The following is an 18,596-nucleotide window of genomic DNA, read 5'->3' on the forward strand; positions in this document are numbered from 1 at the left end:
GTGTGCAGAGCCAAATGTGCAGGATTTTGACTTCACTATCTGGAAGAGTAATTATGTTTGTCACGCAGAATATTTTATCAAACGCACAACACACAACAGGAAGAACTAACCCATATCTAATGTACATACAGTACTATATAGCAGCCAACTGGAATGTGTGGTGTAATATTTATCAACTCTACTCTCGGCAGCTAATTCATAGTCCCTGATTCACAGGGTCGCCATAAGTCATAATCGACTGGAAGGCACATAACAACAAGGCAGCTAAAACAACTTAGAGCCAATTGATCATCCACTTTGCGTATGTCAAAGCCAAGTCCTTTCATCTTTGGTAAGTTGCATACTTAGTGTGCATGGGTGTCTAGACTGAGCTGCTTTTGTGATACACTGGACTATATCGTAGGATAATTATTAGATTTCTTGGCAAGTCAGTTTCACGCTAACTGATGGGACTTCATTTAGTACATCATTACAAGCTTATGAAAATGACAGTGGCCACATTCATACATGGCTACACACACATCCTTCCCCCCCTCCTGTTGCATGCCAGCTTCAGTGCCCAGATCCTGTTTTGCACTGCAAAGTTCTCCGTTACATCAGAACCATGGAATTCAATATTGGTTAACCAACCAGAATAATAAGCCACGAAGTCTGGCTTAATACAAGTCAAGATCTCCATGCCAAAGTTGAAACATGGTGGCAGAAGAAGCAAGGGAGGAGTGTCTGGCCACCGCATTCACCCACACCCTCAATACCATGGATTATAAAGCTGTGGATGAATGTGGCTTGTGACTTAAAACCAGTTTGTATATTACTTTTTCCATTATTTTGACAGCACTGGATATTAGCATGCTTAAGAACATGGCTTCTTATGCTCTTTCTTCATTATATCACATCTATTTTCAACCTATGATTAATCATCTCCTTTTAGACAATAGGATTTTCATAATAATGAAACAAAGAACTGAAAAATTTCCATGTCCCAGTCCAGAGATTTGTATGTATTCCCAGGCCCACAGCCAGCAGGTGTCCAGGTTGGGCCCTGCTTGAGGGCCCCTGTGGGTCAGAGCACTCCTGAAGGGTTCCCCCTTATAGTGGGAGGGTGGAGCTCCCAGTCCATGATCCACAGCAGCTGAGGATCACACAGCGGGAACTCCTAGGCACCCCGGCAATACAGGAGCTTACCTCACCTGTCACATTAGTGCATCAGTGCTTACACCCTGTGCACTCTGTGCATACCTGCCATCACCAAAGATGGCGGAGAGGGCATCAACCCCTTAGGTGATGGCAGGCAGGCAGGCATGCACAGAAGTGGGAGGTAGGTGGAGTGGGAGTGCCTATTTAAGTCCCACGCCACCTGTATTGGGAGGGGGTGTTGGGGCATACGGTTCTGCAGGCCCAGGACAGGCTGGTGTCCAAGGACCCAGTCATGCTTGGCACCAACCTTGTGTATTCATGTGTGTGCATGCATCTCATAGCTCATGCAGAGGTCACAATGGTTTCCATGTGAAGGAGCCAATCTATCTGCAAAAGATATGCGAATCAGATCCTTCAATTAAACTGAATCAGGATGCATTGGCATTCATGCATGAAATACATTACTGGATGGGGTTCAACATATACAATGTAGAGTGCAGACTCAAATAGTAGCTAAGCAAAGTTTAACACACAAGTGAATTAAGCAAGGTAGTAGACCATCAGGTCATTCAATAATACCTAAGGCAGTATGTGCATCAATGCCACACCTCCACACAAAGAACTGCTTTCAACTGTCTTTGTGCCACTGCTTCAGCTTTAATTTAGTCTAAGTTAAAAACAAACAAAAATACACTCCAACAAATAAATAATTTAGTTAGAATTTTCACTCGTCATTATGCAGGTTACAATTAAGCAATGGCAGTATGACAGTAAATTACGCCTCACAACTAGCAACAAAATTAAAATTCTGTAAAAACTAGTGCCTGAATGGCATGTACCGTCATATCAGTAGGAACATGTACAAATGCAGAGGTTGCCATTTCTAGTGGTGAAATCTAAGCTTTTGTTATTCTAAAATGGTCTTTTTATCACAACTCTTTTTTTTTGTAGGCTTTATCAAGAACCAAATGCAGACTGTGGTTTATGATAAACTAGTGCTGGTAATGTGATATCACCCAGGCTGGTCTTTTCTTTTCATCTCATTTCAAACTATAGAACTTGCCCGTTTTATTCTTATAAAAAATATAGCCCACTTGCATTGATGGCCTTTGACAAATTAACAAAAAAGCTTGATCTGCCACCCAGTACTCCCAAGCTTAAAGACAAAGGGAGTTTTCACAAGTGATGCTAAGACTGCCTCTCAAGGCCAATTTACATGTTACATCAGTAGTGGGTGGTGCCCTTTTTGAGTAGCAGGGCAGAAGGCAGGGAGGTCAACAGCAGGTGGAGCTAGAACTAATGATAGGTGGAGCCGGAGTCAATGACAGGCAGAGAAAACTAATTCTAGTTTTGTTCCCAAGCTCCTCCCTACTGAGTTCCACAAGAGCAACACTGAGGCTAGCAAAGAGAAAGATGATAGGCAGTGGGCTCGTTGTAAGTAAGAAGGATAGTTGAGGGCAGACTGAAGTTGGGGGGCAGTGCCCCATTCGCCTAATAGACTACCCTGCACTACCATTTCATTTTTTAATGGAACACCTAAGATTTTTTTTAAGGGCACACTTAAAAATATAGTTACCTTAAAATGCATGAAATGAGGCAAGCACGTTTGGAACTATGTGTACCTTACAGGTTTGCTAATCAGAGAACTAAGATTAGCTTTAGCTCCCTGTCAAGTGCACACTTGGTTGCACACTCAGGTTTTCTCCTTTGTAAAGCGTAGAATGGCCCTTTGCTTCTTTCCTACCACTTAGGTGCTGTTGTTCATGTCATAAGAACATAAGACAAGCCTGCTGGATTAGGCCAATGGGCCATCTAGTTCACCATCCTGTTCTCACACTGGCCAATCAGTTGCCCGTGGGAAGACCACAAGCAGAACCTGAGTGCAAAGAACACTCTTCCCTCCTGCCAGATGTCTAATCTGGTATTCTATGTACTAGCAGCTCACTGTAGTTATAATTCAAATGAGGATCCAATGAGAAAGTGGATTTGCATTTACATTCTGTGTTTCATACCTATTTTGGTCACCTGTGAACAGATATCATCTTAAACAGCACATTTGCACCCTTTCTGAAAATGAAACATTTATCCAGGCTTACCTCTTGGTGCATGTGCAGCCTTTTCTGTTCAAAAACATAATGAGCTTTGTATAAAATATTATTTTTAAAAAATGATGAGCATTTGAAGTGGGGGAAGCACTTCAGTATGAGATGCCTGTAATTTTCTAAGCAATAGAATGGGGTCATTGGCACATAGCCCCAGACTCAGAGGCAAGGTGACCCACTTGAAATAGCAAGGGAGAGAGGTGTTTAATGGTGGAGGCAGAGGGCCGTACGAGTTAAATGCTTTCCCTTCACTGGCATGCACCTTTCAAGGTTACAGGTGCCCACTGGAGGTGGGCAGGAGGCAGACAAATGGAAGCGGAAGTGCTAGGAGCCCACTGATGCTCTTTTGCTAAAAAACAAAACTGGAGTGATCCATGTTTCTTTATTTAAATAACTTCTACCTTTCTCCTTTGCCTGAGGCAGCTTATAGTAAAATTAATGGAAGCGTTGTGATGTCCTCACCATGTATAATAATGTCTTTGTGTCACTTGTGAAACTGCCCTAAACATTTCCATCCACTAATCCACCTATGAATTATGAATACCAAATAAGTCTTTGCTTTTTTCTTTTTTTTAAAAAAAGGAGTGTTTCATTTTCTCAGCCTGAATGAGAAATATAAATGATTATATCCTTGATTTTTCATTAGTTAGTTAGTCTTTTTTAAAAAGCCACCATTTAAACTTTGCAAACATCAGGATGAAGGGACACTTTGAAGCTTCAGCACCAGAAGACCAACAAGGGAGAGTGCAGAGAATGGCTCCATTTGGAAGCACAGAGCAATATTTAACAATAATTGTTCTTGTTCTTGTTTGTTAACAAGTTGCTCCAAGTCTTTTATTTGCAGAGTCTTACAATGGTTTCATTAAAATAATTGCTTGCACAGGGTCAACACTGCTTCTTGTGTATTTGAAGTAAAACGTGTCAGTAGCATACACAGCCCACCTTCCCAGGAATGTTTGAAACCATAGGATTCTTGCAGTCTCTCATGAGACAACAGCTAATTCCATCTTGCAAACTTTCCTTCCTCAAAAAAGAAGTCTGATGTTCGAATAATTGTGATTGTAGGGGACAGCATTGCCACCTCTTGCAGCATTTGGGTTCTTGATGGGAACTGTCATTGAAATGAACAGTCCCAACCAAAGTTTGATTATAACGCCTAAGACGTATAAAAGATTCGTATGTCAATGCTTATATCTTCCCAGGTTTCCCTCCACACTCACACACAAGTTTCTCTCTTGTGCTACTGCTGGTGTTGCAGAGTTCTTTCCCAACATGCCACAATCTCTGGTTTTGTACACACTCACTCCTCTGACAGAAGAACAGGTTCTTGCTGATTTCCTGTGAGTCGAGCTTCCATGGGAAGCAGATACTTGGCAGATTTGCAAGGACATGACAAATCAGCTGTGGTAATTCTGTACAATGGTCTGTTTCTGAGAGAGGCGGAGGAGCTCCTCTCGGATTGCTTTGATGAGAGAGGCTGAAGAGTGACCTGGCTGGAGGTCCTCAGTGGAGCTGGTGTTGTAGCAGAGCCCTGGGCCCTGGTGGTTGCTGTTTGGAAGCTGAACAGGAGGTGCTGAGGGCTGTCGGGCCGAAGTCCTCGACATCTGGAATCCTGGTGAGGAGGAATATTCTTGATGTCCAGGCGTATGTGTCTGGGAAAAGGCACAGAACATTACTGCAGTTTTTGCTTAAGAAGTGTAGGTAAGAAGACAAGAAAGGAGTAAGCAAGACACAACAAGGCAGAGAAGAAAGCAGCAAGTTTCTCTTGGATCTGAAATGCAAATCTGGAAGGTTGAATACATGCAATTATTTTGGAGAAATGCTTGTGTGCTGCTGTGCTGCTCCTAGAATTCCAGGGTTGCTCCACAAGCAACCTTTCACACGTGGCTTTCAGGGGGTGGCCAAGTTAGTCTGCTGCAGCAAAAGTAATAGTCTTGTGGCACTTTAAAGATTAACACGTGTATATGATGGTGTAAGTTTTCATGGACTTATCCTAAGTTGGCAGGTATATATAATGATAGCAAACAAATTGCTGTACACTGCCCTGATGTTTTGCAAGAGGGCAGAATATAAATACTTACATAAATAGATTAATTAATAAAATTGGGATCAGAAAAAATAAAATGAAATGCTGCAACACTGATATGATAAAGAAGATTTATAACGGAAATATGAAAAACCAAATGCGTTTCAAGCAAAAGATCTTCATCATTGGTCACTAATGTATGGGTGTGCACATACATAAGTTGTTTGGCATATACGCAAATAATGAATACAAAAACATTTCCAGCAACCAGACGGAGTTATTTAAAACAGCTGCATAAATCAGCAGTAGAACACCCAATTGGGCTAATTTTAATAATCCTTATCAGGGCAAATAGCTGCCCTTGACTCTGCAGTGAAACTGTGAGCTATCCTTCAGGCTGAAAAGTGTATCTGCTGTGGCCTGACTGATGAGACAGCAAGAAGCGTTGTGTTTTCCACAGTCAATGCTTATTCATGATGTAGGCTTTAATATAATTGTCAGTCTGCATTTGTTTGCATTTTGTTTCCCTCGGACCTCACTGCTCACTTTCCCCTCCTGTGTGTGTGTGTGTGTGTGCGCGCGCGCACGCATGCGCACACACACACACACGGCCAACTTAGGATAAAGCTTTATAAATCTGAAGCGGATGCAGGTCCACAAATGTTTATTATTATTTATTCCATTTGTATACTGCCCCATAGCCGAAGCTCTCTGGGCGGTTTACAACAATTAATGCTTATGTCATTAAAATGTTAGTCTTTAGAGTGTCACAAGGCGTTTGGTGTGCAAATTTTTGGGGGGTGGGGGTTGTCATGGAGATTAATTGCAGTGAGGGGGAAAAATCATCTACTTGCATCAGAAATGTAACACATGTATTGGTTTCACATCTCTTTGAGACCAAAAAAAGGAAACTGCCGAGGCGCAAGCTTGTTATGTATTTTGCAATACAGCTGACAACATTAAATGTACAACATACATTTGGCTTATCTAAAAAGAGCCACTGTCTCTAGAAGGGGTAGAGGGCTAAAGAGAGGGGACTAATCTGCTCTGAAATGCATGAAGGGGAGGGGAATGAAGCAAAGTGATAATGAAGGGCAATCATTGGATTGTAATAAAGAGCCATACAGAAATACATGCATACAGTGTTCATCAAAATTAACAGTATTTGCACACTAACTGCTTCTACTTCGGTGTCAGTACCAACAAAGCAAGGCTCCCTGCACTCTTGAAAAGAGAACACACACCCAACTGCAGACTGGTAAAAAAACAGCAAAAACTTGAGCAGTACAGATAAAATAGGCTGAAGGAAGAAAGAACCAGCAAAGGGCTGCAAAGCAATGCTGAGCCGACAATATTAACAATGGCAGGGCATGCAGAAGCTGCAAGATTAGCTTATTGCAATGGCAGAGAAAACAAGTATAGATGAATTTAATCCAGTAAAAACCAGCAGGTGGGGGGGGGGAGAGTCCTTACTGTGTTTCAGGGCACAGAACAAATATATAAATGTTTCAGACCTTGGTATCAGAAGCTGTGGGGCTCAAACTAGGAGCCTTGTAGATTAGGCACTAGCTCCTCATAGCGCTGCCCAAATGAAGGCAGTTCTGGATGTCACACAGGAAACTAGAATCCTCCTGGTCCACAAAGTCAGATGACACCACAAAACCAATCCAGTGTCACTGGCTGGTCTAAATCTTTTAGATACAATGACATCCCTCAGCTGTACTGCACTGTCCTTGCACTGCCAGCATTCTGGTCTTCGGCAAACCCACTGCCTACCTCCCTATAAGTTGCTGGGCTGCCCCCAACTGCCCAGGGCACTTGCCCATCTTCAGGCATAGACTGGGCAGCTATGATTTCACAGGGGCACAAGGAAACTATATAGGGCAATGCTGAAACCACAGATCTCTTGTGAGAGTCTTGGCAGCAGCCTTCCCCCCCAACAGGAGTCATATCACCTTCAAGATTAATACAAAACATGCTAAAGAGATATCCAGGGCCAAGGGGGGTCCATTTTGTTGTAGGTGTGGGCTATTCCAAATCTCTTCCCTTCCCTCTTCCTTGCATGAAGATATCACATTATGTTGCACTGAAATGGCAAGATCCCCAGTTCCACAATGGAAATTCCCATGGTATACCACTCACTATTAGTTTGTCCCCATGACCCAAGAATTGGGACAAATTGCCCATCCCTAGCTTATATCACGTCTGATTAGCAGCAGTGTTGAGAATTCCAACTTTTCCTTCTGTAAGTCAGGACTGTGTTGCGAATTTTCTTTTTCTGAGTCTCTTTATAGCCTTTTTTTCAGTTTGGGTTTAAAAGGGGTGAGCGGAATGGGGACACCATTACTGGTGATAATAATGTACTTCAGACAGTATTATCTTCCTTCACTGAAAGAAGGAGCTGGAGAGACAAGACTATGAGGAGTAAAACCAAAACACACTAAGGTGCCATGACTAACTGCAAAAGGAACAAACAATAGTTCTGCTTCTTCTGAAAGAGCTGAAGGTGGCATGACAGAGGTATCATCGCTCGTGGAGGGCAGATGAATCCCACGTCTAACAATCTGGATCAAGTAGGTTTTGGTAGTACTTGCAATCTTGAAAAAACCTGCTTGACTATTTAAGGCATGAGGGCAAAAGAAATGCATACGTAAACCATACGTAACAGTGCTTCCATCATCACGGACAGGAAAAGGGTCTGAAAAAGAGAGGGGAGGTGTGTGCATGGAGCGTCAGTGACAGGAACCTGTACTTTTCCTTGTGGGGCAGACCTGGAACAACTCAGGCCTGCATGGTGAGGGTTAGAAAAGGTTCTAGAATGGGGGTGGGGAACCTTTGGTCCTCTAGATGTTGCTGAACTATATCTCTCATCAACATAAGAACATAAGAAGAGCCTGCTGGATCAGGCCAGTGGCCCATCTAGTCCAGCATCCTGTTCTCACAGTGGCCAACCAGGTGCCTGGGGGAAGCCCGCAAGCAGGACCCGAGTGCAAGAACACTCTCCCCTCCTGAGGCTTCCGGCAACTGGTTTTCAGAAGCATGCTGCCTCTGACTAGGGTGGCAGAGCACAGCCATCATGGCTAGTAGCCATTGATAGCCCTGTCCTCCATGAATTTGTCTAATCTTCTTTTAAAGCCGTCCAAGCTGGTGGCCATTACTGCATCTTGTGGGAACCTCGGCCAGCATGGCCAACAGTCAAGGCTGATGGGAGTTGCAGTCCAACATCTGGAGGGAAAAAAGGTCCCAAACTCTTGATCTAGAAGCAGCATCCTGCTCAAATGAAATTGGTTTTTAAAACTAAAACATCACTGATAAAACACAAACTTTTTTGTTTTTGCTGTGCTCAACCAAACAATCTGGGCGTTTTTTGTTACTGTCAGTGCTTTCTACCTACAGTGGTCTCTGAAAGAATTTCAGAGGAGCAGAGCCCATTGAGGGCATAGAGGAGGGACAGGGAACCTGTGTGGTCTTGCAGATGTAGATGGAATACAACATCTCCCACCATTTCCAAACGCTGAGCATGTTGGCTGGGGCTGATGGGAGTTGGAGTCCAACAGCATCTGGAGGTTCACCACGTTTGCTTAAGAGACAAGAGTGAGAAGGGGAAGGAAGAGAGAGAAGCAGAGATAAAGGGACTGGAATGTGAAAGAGGCAAAAGCAGCAGGCTAAGGTCAGAGGAGCAAAGTAGAGATGTCTTGGGAAGAAGCTCCCAGCACCGCACAGGATGAAAAGAAAAGAAGAAAAAGTTCACTGAACGGAACACTGCTTCAGAAACTATGCAAATATGAAGCACAGTACTCACTGCATCTCTCCTAGCATATTCATCCTCTGCACGATATTGGGGCCACCCTGGTTGCCCCGGCTGGCCATGCCCTGCTCTGCCTGAGGGGATCTCCACTTGTTCACCTCCGATCCTGCTAGCAATTCCCACCTGAGTGAGGTGCTGCATCTGAGAACCTTAAAAGCAAATATGGTTGGTTTGTTTGTTCCTTTCATCTTTCCATGCAGCGACAGAAGCATGAAGAGCAAATAAAATCTAACTGCTGCAGGGACGGATAAAAACATGAAAGTGTACATGAGGGATAGGATGCATGTGGGGAAAAAAGGGGCAGTCTGGTATTGCTTAATCAAACTAAGGCTTTTTAAAAAGGCTACCACAGGAGAGTCACCGAAAGGACCCATCTGCATGCAGTCTTTCAGTGGCATCCCTTTGCAAATAGAATGTTTGTTTCTATGTTGTTTAAAATTAGGGTTCTATTGTATACAGGCATGTTGGGGCAGAAAGGGTGGAAAGAGGAGGGGAACACTTCTGACCCACTGATCCTATCAATATTTCAACCATTATTAATGTGCAATTTAAAAGAAAATAATTTTTGAGGTGTGCATGCTAGTGATTTGGCCTTAGTGGAAGAGTAAAACATTTGCTTACTACAGGACACTCAGATGTACAAACACAGCAGGAGAGCACCTTTGGGAGAAGAGTCTTTAAATCAGTTTCTTACATGTGTATAGCAGGTGGCTAGAACTTATGCTACTTGTGAAGTTGAGAGGCACTGACCTTAGTCAATGACATCCATGTCTTGGAGATGTCCCCAGGGCTGCTTCTAATGCTCAATTTGTATTATTTATTACATTTATACTCCACCTTTCCTCCAAGGAGCTCAAGGTGGCATACAAACATGATTCTCCCCTCCCCATTTTATTCTCACAACAACCTTGTGAAGTAGGCTATGCTGAGAGACAGTGACTGGCCCAAGGTCACCCAATCAGCTTCATGGCTGAGTGGAGATTCGAACCCTGGTCCCCAGCACCCTAACCATTATACCACACTGACTCTATCCACTAGGGTGCAAAGTAAAAAATACACACACACACACATACACACTGGCTTCAGTTAACAAATGGGTACATGTATGTCATGACCTTTCCCTTTAATTGACACATTTTCCCCTTGAAAACACATAAAAGTGGTGTGTTTTGCAAGTTCCACATAATGCTTGCTCTGCAGTAGTGAGCAGCCGATCTTTTAGTATGGCAGCACCTGTGGTTTGAAACTCCCTGCCTATTCACTTAGGCAGGTGCCTTCACTAAATTGTTTGAGATGGCTGCTAAAAACTTTTTTTTTATTTCAGCAAGCCTACCTAGAAATATAGGGTGTTATTTAATGCTAATCCTACTCAGAGTAAACCCATTGAAGTTAATAGACATGACTAACCAAGGTTCAAGAATTTCAGTGGGTTAGTAGGGCTTAGTTGAATGTTGTTGTTGTTGTTATGTGCCTTCAAGCTGATTATGACTTATGGCGACCCTATGAATCAGCGACCTCGAATAGCATCTGTTATAAACCACCCTGTTCAGATCTTGTAAGTTCAGGTCTGTGGCTTCCTTTATGGAATCAATCCATCCCTTGTTTGGTCTTCCTCTTTTTCTACTGTTTTTCCCAGCATTATGGTTTTTTCTAGAGAATCCTGTCTTCTCATTATGTGTCCAAAGTACGATAACCTCAGTTTCATTTTCGGTTGTGGCCTCCACTCTCTGGAATTCTCTTCCTTTGGATCTCCGACATGCCTCCTCCCTGATGGGTTTTCACCGAGCCTTAAAGACCTGGCTATTCAGGCAGGCCTACAGAATCCTCGGGGTGGATGAGTTTTTATAATGTATTAATTGATGTTTTAGACTACCTTGTGCTTTTTTGATTGTATACTGTATTTTATTATGTTTGCTGTAAGTCGCCTAGAGTGTCCGTTAATTCGGACAGATAGGCGACTAACAAATAAAATTTATTATTATTATATTATATCATCATTTTAGTTTCCAGTGATAGTTCTAGTTTAATTTGTTCCAACACCCAATTATTTGTCTTTCTCGCAGTCCATGGTATCTGCAAAGCTCTCCTCCAACACCACATTTCAAATGAGTTGATCTTTTTCTTATCCATTTTTTTCACTGTTCAACTTTCACATCCATACATAGAGATCAGGAATACCATGCTCTGAATGATCCTGACTTTAGTGTTCAGTAATACATCTTTGAGGACTTTTTCTAGTTCTCTCAGAGCTGCCCTCCCCAGTCCTAGCCTTCTCCTAATTTCTTGACTATTGTCTCCATTTTGGTTAATCTGTGCCAAGGTATTGATAATCCTTGACAAGTTCAATGTCCTCGTTGCCAACTTTAAAGTTACATAAATCTTCTGTTGCTGTTACTTTAGTCTTCTTGACATTCAGCTGTAGTCCTGCTTTTGCGCTTTCCTTTTCAACTTTCAACAGCATTCATTTCAAATCATTACTGGTTTCTGCTAGTAATATGGTATCGTCTGCATGTCTTAAATTACTGATATTTCCCCTTCCAATTTTCACACCTCCTTCCTCTTGGTCCAATCCCGCTTTCTTCAGTGTATCACTTCCATCTTCCTTTTATTTAATCTGGGTCAGTCAGTGTGTTCCCCTGTTGATTATTCAACATCCCTACTCTTGGTTTAAATTTGTCTTTAATCTTTTGGAATACGGCTTCTGTTCTACCATTTTCATTGTCCTCTTCTATTTCTATCCACTAACTATTATAATAGTTCTCTTTGTCCCTCCGTACTAGTTGCTGTATTATTGCATTTAGGGTTCTGGAGGTGTTTCTGTCTCCTTTCGCTTTCCTTCTTTCTTTAACCATTTTAAGAGTTTTGTCAGTCATCCACTGAGACCTTTCTCTCTTTTTAACTAGAGGTATTGTCTTTTTGCATTCTTCCCTGATAATGTCTCTGATTTCAATCCATAATTCTTCTGGTTCTCTATCAACTAAGTTTAAAGCCTCAAATCAGTTCCTTATTTGATCTTTATATTCTTCTGGGATGTTATTAAATTATATCTTGCCATTATGATTGCTTTGTTCTTCTTCTTTAGCTTTACTCTGATACGACCAGTTCATGATCTGTACCGCAGTCTGCTCCTGGTCTTGTTTTTGCAGAAAGTATGGAAGTTCTCCATCTTGTGCTATCAATGCTAGCAACACAGGAATCAATTTGATTCCTATATTGACCATTTGGTGATATCCACATGTACAGTTGTATTTTCGATTGCTCAAAAAATGTGTTTGCAAGAAACAAATTATTGGCTTCACAGAATTCAGTAAGTCTTTCTCCTGCTTCGTTTCTAACTTGTAAGCCCCATTTCCCCATAATTTCTAGTTCTTCTCTGTTCCTACTTTTGCATTCCAGTCCCCCATGATTATCAGAACATCTTTTTTTTGGTGTGTGATCAATTTCTTCCTGTACTTCTGCATAAAATCTCTCCAATTCCTCTTCTTCTGTGTTTGCCATTGGAGCGTAGACTTGGATGATGGTTATGTTAATAGGTTTCCCGTTTAATCTCATTGATATCACTCACTAAGATCTTGTGTTATAGTTCCTAATTGCTTTTGGTACATCACTTCTCACTATTAAAGCAACCCCATTTCTTCTTAATTTCTCATTTCCTACATAAAATATTTTGTAGTTGCCTGAATGAAAATGTCCCATTCCCGTCCATTTTAATTCACTCACGCCAAGTATTGTCATGTTGATGCGTTCCATTTCTTGCTTGACATTTTCTAACTTTCCCTGATTCACGCTTCTCACATTCCATGTTCCTATTATGTATGTCATACAACTCCGGACTCTCCTTTCGCATCTGTGTGCATCAGCCTCTGGGCTTCCATTCAGCTTTGACCCAGTGGCGTCATTAGTCACAGCACAACTTGTACGTTGTTCTTCACCAGTAGCTCGCTGAGTGCCATCTGACCTGGGGATCTCATCTTCCAGCACTATCTCGTGTTGCATTTTGGATACTCTGTTCATAGGGTTTTCATGGTAAGATGTATTCAGAGATGGTTTACCATTGCCTTCCTCTGAGTTTGGATGCATCTTAGTCTGGTGTCTCAGTTTTGACCATTCCACCTTGAGTGACCCTGCTAGGAGTCTAGCCTCTTGGTCTAGACTCCTGATGGCATTGCTCTCAGCTTCTTCCACACTCTCAAACCCCTCACCACATTAAGGTGTGTATCCTAGAGGAGATATTAGTTGAACACTAGTTGAATACTAGATATTAGTTGAATAATACCATACTAGGTATTGAGAGCCAGTGTGGCATAATGGTTAAGGTGTTGGACTACGACCTGGGACACCAGGGTTCAAATCCCCACATAACCATGAAGCTCACTGGGTGACCTTGGGCCAGTCACTGCCTCTCAGCCTCATGAAAACCCTATTTATAGGGTCGCCATAAGTTGGAATCGACTTGAGGGCAGTACACATTGACATTGAGAGGAGGTATTAGTTGAATACAATCCATATTTTTGTCACCTATATTCCACTTTTAATGCTAGTATATGTATAGGTATTAATAATTTTGTAGATTTTAGCTGTTGTTTATCTATAGTTTTATTATTGCTTGGTGAAGTTCTTTGATTAAGTGGTTTAAAAATATTTAGAAATAAATAAATAGGCCTCTTTGTATTTAAAGGGAGAATGCAAGGATTTAACCATGCATACACTTTCATAAATGTGATGGTATGCATGTGTTTTGTATTTGTGTAACAACTGGCATGAAAAGCTGCCCCTCAGCTGGGAAACTAAATCTAACACCTTTAACCTAGATTGGCTTTTAGCAGATGGGAGTGGAGGCTCCATTGTTAATGGCAACAGAAGCCCCAGGCCTGGCCTTTTCAACTCCTCATATAACAAATGAAAAACGTTTTCTGCTACTGTATGCCAGAAACAAAATAACTTTGTCCACGGGTGCATTATGGAAATCTTTTCAGGTGATAAAAAAGGCACAGTTCTTTACAACAAAGGGAACAATACTCTCTCCCCAAATAATTCATATGGAGCTTAAATCTCAGCTTTAACCTGTTGCATCTATGTATATAATGTGCTAGTCAAACAACGTCCATTGGTAGAGTTGTAGATTGAAACGTATCAGGAAACCTTTAAGGGAACATGGTTGCAAACTGAAGGCCTAAGCTTCAGGTAGAAAAATAAACATTACAAAATCTAATTCTTGATCCCCCCCTCCAATATAATTATAGCACTGCAGTTGAACTACACACACACACGCACTGCAATTGCACAGCTGAATTGGACAAAAAAAAATAGTAAAAGGCATGATCCATCCCCTTTCACATGGGTGGAGCTTAATGGAGCCCTTTTCCCTGTCCCATCCCACCAGTGCTCAGCTGGGAATGCATTATGTTAGGTACTGTGCCATTACTTTTAACAGGAAACCAGTGAGCACCTCCTCTATGTTGATCCAGCCATCCTGCTCTTCCCCAGGTCCATGCATGCAAGTTATGCATGTTCAGAGTTGAAGGGGACTGATCAAGCCCCTTTGCATTCTAAATTCAGGAATTATCGTAGCAGCCATAGCTGCTAAAAATAAATGTTAAATTGTAGAATGTGGCTAGCTGGTATGACAGAGTCACTGGTATGAAAGAGTCACTTCAATGCACAATAGTTAGGAGTCCTCAAGTACCTGCAGTGCTTCCAACTGGTCGTGGACGGGCCACTGATGGCATTTCTTCTGGATAAATCCCTCTTGTGGAATACTGAACATCAGAAGGCTGCTGGTCTGGATGCATTAATTCAACAGGTGGAAGAAAACCTTGGCCCAGGTTTTGCCTGTTGATAGAACACAAACAAAACACAACACTACAATAACTGATCTTCTCTTGAGATAACATCATCACATATTCCAACAATGCAATTTGTCTCTTGTTTGTTTTGCCATCTGTCCACTAAATGCTCTGTGAAACACTGCATGTGCAGCTTCCATAGCTCTGTCCTATATTAGCATAGCTCTATGGCAGCTTCACAAGTAGTACACACTCAGATTTAGCCTTAAAGATCTAGACAGAAGTCCTTTATGCTTAAAAGTATTGTACTATATTATTATATAAATACATTATATTATTATTACATTATATTATTATTACACTGCATTATATTATATTATATTATATTATATTATATTATATTATATTATATTATATTATATTATATTATATTATATTATATTATATTATATTATATTATGGTATTATTATAATTTTTTGAATTTAAGCCCTTTAGTAAGTATGCTGTGTAGCTGCCATAGTTGTGGCGAGTAGCGATTACCCACACAGGCTAGGAGTAGTCTCCAATAATGATCTCCAAGCTTTTATGAGCATATGCTACAGGACATATTTGAACATTTTAAAACTTGGCTAGTTGATAATGAAGCCTGCAGGCAATGTTTGCTCCTTTCCTGATGGCTCCATCACGTAAGCAAAATCAACCATATATTCTTGAATAAAACAAGGGAGATGATGCGGGATTCACTGCTACATCAAACAGGTTGTCATTTCTCAGATTGAACTGTCCTGATTCAGACATGCTGTTGCAATTTTAATATTTTAAATAAATTTTAATATGTAAAATATAAAATAACATTTTCTGCTGCGAAAACAGACTAATACAACTTTTTGGAGTCCCTAAAAATAAAAAAAAATTAAAATCAGTATCTGAAAACGGCACAATCTGATATTTGGATAAATGTGATCAATTCTGTGCATAATTGTATTTTATCTCTTATTCTACTGCTGTGTTCATGACAAAGCAAAATTTTATTTATTCTTTCTACTGATTTTCCATTCTGTTTTTCATTAATGGTCATGTTGATCCTCCCCATAACTTATTATTTAATAAACCTAGAAACAAACTTGTTTCCTATATGCTGAGTGCAATATAATTAGGTCAAGTTCTGGGAGAAAAAAACAATTCAATGCCATGCAATGAGTGTGTATGTTGCATTTTTTGAATTTCAAACTCTGATTTCTGCTTTTACAATTTTAAGTTTAAATGCAGAATATTATGTCCCCAAATATTGTTTTGTGTTGTAGTTAAATATACTCTAGGTATTAGAAGAAATGAACAATATACACAGCACCCAGGTCCAGCCCATTGAAAATCTTGATTGCATGACTGCAAAGAAAAGGAACAATCTGTTTTTCCAGACACTGTTCCAAGAACTGGCCATTCAAATCACTTGACTGTGATATTAGGAACAGTTTGGTATCACAGCAACTGGAAAAAAAAGAGAGTTCCCCAACTCTTGTTAATTTCAATGGGGCTTTCACACAAGCCTCACAGAAATGAATGGGGTTTAGATAATCAAGACAGCATTGACTGGTTAATGACTTTAAGGGCTTGCTTTTTATTTTTAGCAATGTGGAATTAATCTGTTATAACCAGCAAAATTGCCTAAACCTGAGATAGCTACCTACTCTGAAAGAAGACATTCTGATCACAGTTAAGTGTTTTATTGCAATTGTGACTTGTGCACTTCAGGATGAATGAATGAAAGAAACTTTGCTTTGTTATGAACAGAGCAGAACATTTGTTTTTATTCTTACATGTTGTATGGGTGTCATTTGTATGAGAGAAAGCAACTTGTGAATATTTGACACAAAACACAAAAATAAACAATGGGAGAATCTAATGAAACATTACACAATACATGATCTTATGCTGTCACAAAAGGTATCCCCCTATTCTGCCACTGATCATTGGCCATCAGTGGTGAAGGGAGGTAAACGGACAACTCAATAACATCACACCACAGACTGCATAAAACTAGACATTAGCAGGAAGACAAGAAAAGAGACCGAATTATGCTAGCAGCTCTGTGTCTGTCTAATCTTTTAACCTCTAGTTAGGAACTCAAAATGTGGTTCAGTATCAGGAAGTAACAGGTAATTACCAATCTTCTGAACTTGTTGATGCCTCTTGGTATACTTGGAATAAGGGTCAGGAAGAAATTAAATTCAGTTTGCGCCCTTTCCAAAACAATATGAGAACCAAAACACAGCCATCCTTCAAAATTCACAGTTGTCTGAATTTTGCAATGAAGTCCCCAACCAACTAATATTTACAAAAATGCATATATCGGGGGAAGGTGTGCATAAAAATGACTATATCAGTGAGAATAACATACAAAATGGATTATATTATATTAGGATAAAATCCTTGCAAAACTGAGTACATTAGTAAAAACTGCATACAAAAATGTGTGTTAGGAGAAATTTGCACTAAAAAGTGGAGAATGTTCATAGAGATTTTTAAAAAACGAATTCATAAGCTGCTGAGGAAATGTGGCAAACTGAATTTAAGATTGGAAAAATGAGAAACTGAGAGAACCAAAATTGACAGATCCTTCCATCCCTGCTTGGAATAAAACAACAATTAATGCTAGCAGAAAAACACAAATCAAACAATCTGAGAACTACCTCTGTAGCAGGCTTGGTGCTGTTGGAGGAGTCATCCCAAATTCCATGTATCTCTGGAAAAAGAGCATGCATCAGAACAATATTTTAAAAAGAAATGTGTCTGTGTGTGTGCACATGTTGTATGTATATATATTTAAAAACGGTTCTAGCTTTCTAACGTCTTTTGTTCTTGAACAACAAACGAAAATGAGATTTAAAACCATTTACATATCACCGTGGCTGCATTCAGACACAACGCTAAAACATGGTTTAGTGTCTGCTACGTGAATGAGCCTAGCCTTCTCCCAGGCTCACATTCTCCTCCAAGCACAGCCAAGAGGTGGTGGTCAGAAGCTTTTGCTTTCCTTTAACCACCACTTCCTGTGTCATCCAAACAAAGGACTGTGGTTCAATATTGTTAGTTTTAAAGCAATGCAACTTCAAACCATAGATTATAAAGTTGGCTTCTTGAAACCAGTTAGTGTTAACTACAACTCCCTGTTTGGATGACATGGCAAGTCATAGTTATAGAAACCTGAAAGCAAGAGCTTCCCAACATCTCATTTCAGCAGTATGAGAGGGAGAGACTGAAGCATGCAAACCTTGGAGAAGGCTAGGCTCATTCACGTAGCATTATGCTATGATTTAATGACACATCCTAAAAAAGAATCTAAATCTATCCTTTACAAAAACTGAAATAAAAAAATAGGCACAGTAGTATACTAACTCAAGTATTAAATATATATAAATTTGTATTCTTGAATAGTTATCACCATAAAATATAATTAAAACAAGTATCTTATCACATAATATATGTCATCATATGTGAATATGGAAGGTTTGCACATTATCCACAATCTCTTGTGTACATATATATCTTAACAGACTAACTTCACAATAAATACTTAATATACAGAAACTTGTCTAAAGATCAACTTAGTGAAGGACTATATGTGTTTTGACCTGTATGAGGCCGCCTTCAGTGGTCACTACTGAAAAATTTGTGCTGTATAATAATGGGCTCCTTTTAGGTCATAGATGTAGTTACCATAACCTATACAATATAT

At 40.4% G+C, this 18,596-nt stretch overlaps 1 protein-coding gene across 2 annotated transcripts in view; it reads right to left on the reverse strand.

Moving 5' to 3' along the window:
* Positions 1 to 1,785: 1,785 nt before the first annotated feature.
* KIAA1549 (KIAA1549 ortholog) overlaps positions 1,786 to 18,596 on the reverse strand; it is a 152,864-nt gene continuing 136,053 nt past the window's right edge. The window contains exons 17-20 of one of the 2 annotated variants that reach the window (XM_061638825.1): positions 17,551 to 17,603; positions 14,760 to 14,905; positions 9,068 to 9,222; positions 1,786 to 4,891 (exon numbers count right to left, since the gene is read on the reverse strand). In XM_061638825.1, the coding sequence (XP_061494809.1) occupies positions 4,637 to 4,891; positions 9,068 to 9,222; positions 14,760 to 14,905; positions 17,551 to 17,603 (609 nt within the window). In that variant the 3' untranslated portion in view covers positions 1,786 to 4,636. The remainder of the gene's footprint in view (positions 4,892 to 9,067; positions 9,223 to 14,759; positions 14,906 to 17,550; positions 17,604 to 18,596) is intronic. The other variant, XM_061638826.1, reaches the window with a different exon arrangement.

This window comes from Rhineura floridana, chromosome 8 (genome assembly GCF_030035675.1).
Source record: "Rhineura floridana isolate rRhiFlo1 chromosome 8, rRhiFlo1.hap2, whole genome shotgun sequence".
NCBI classification, from domain to species: Eukaryota; Metazoa; Chordata; class Lepidosauria; order Squamata; family Rhineuridae; genus Rhineura; species Rhineura floridana.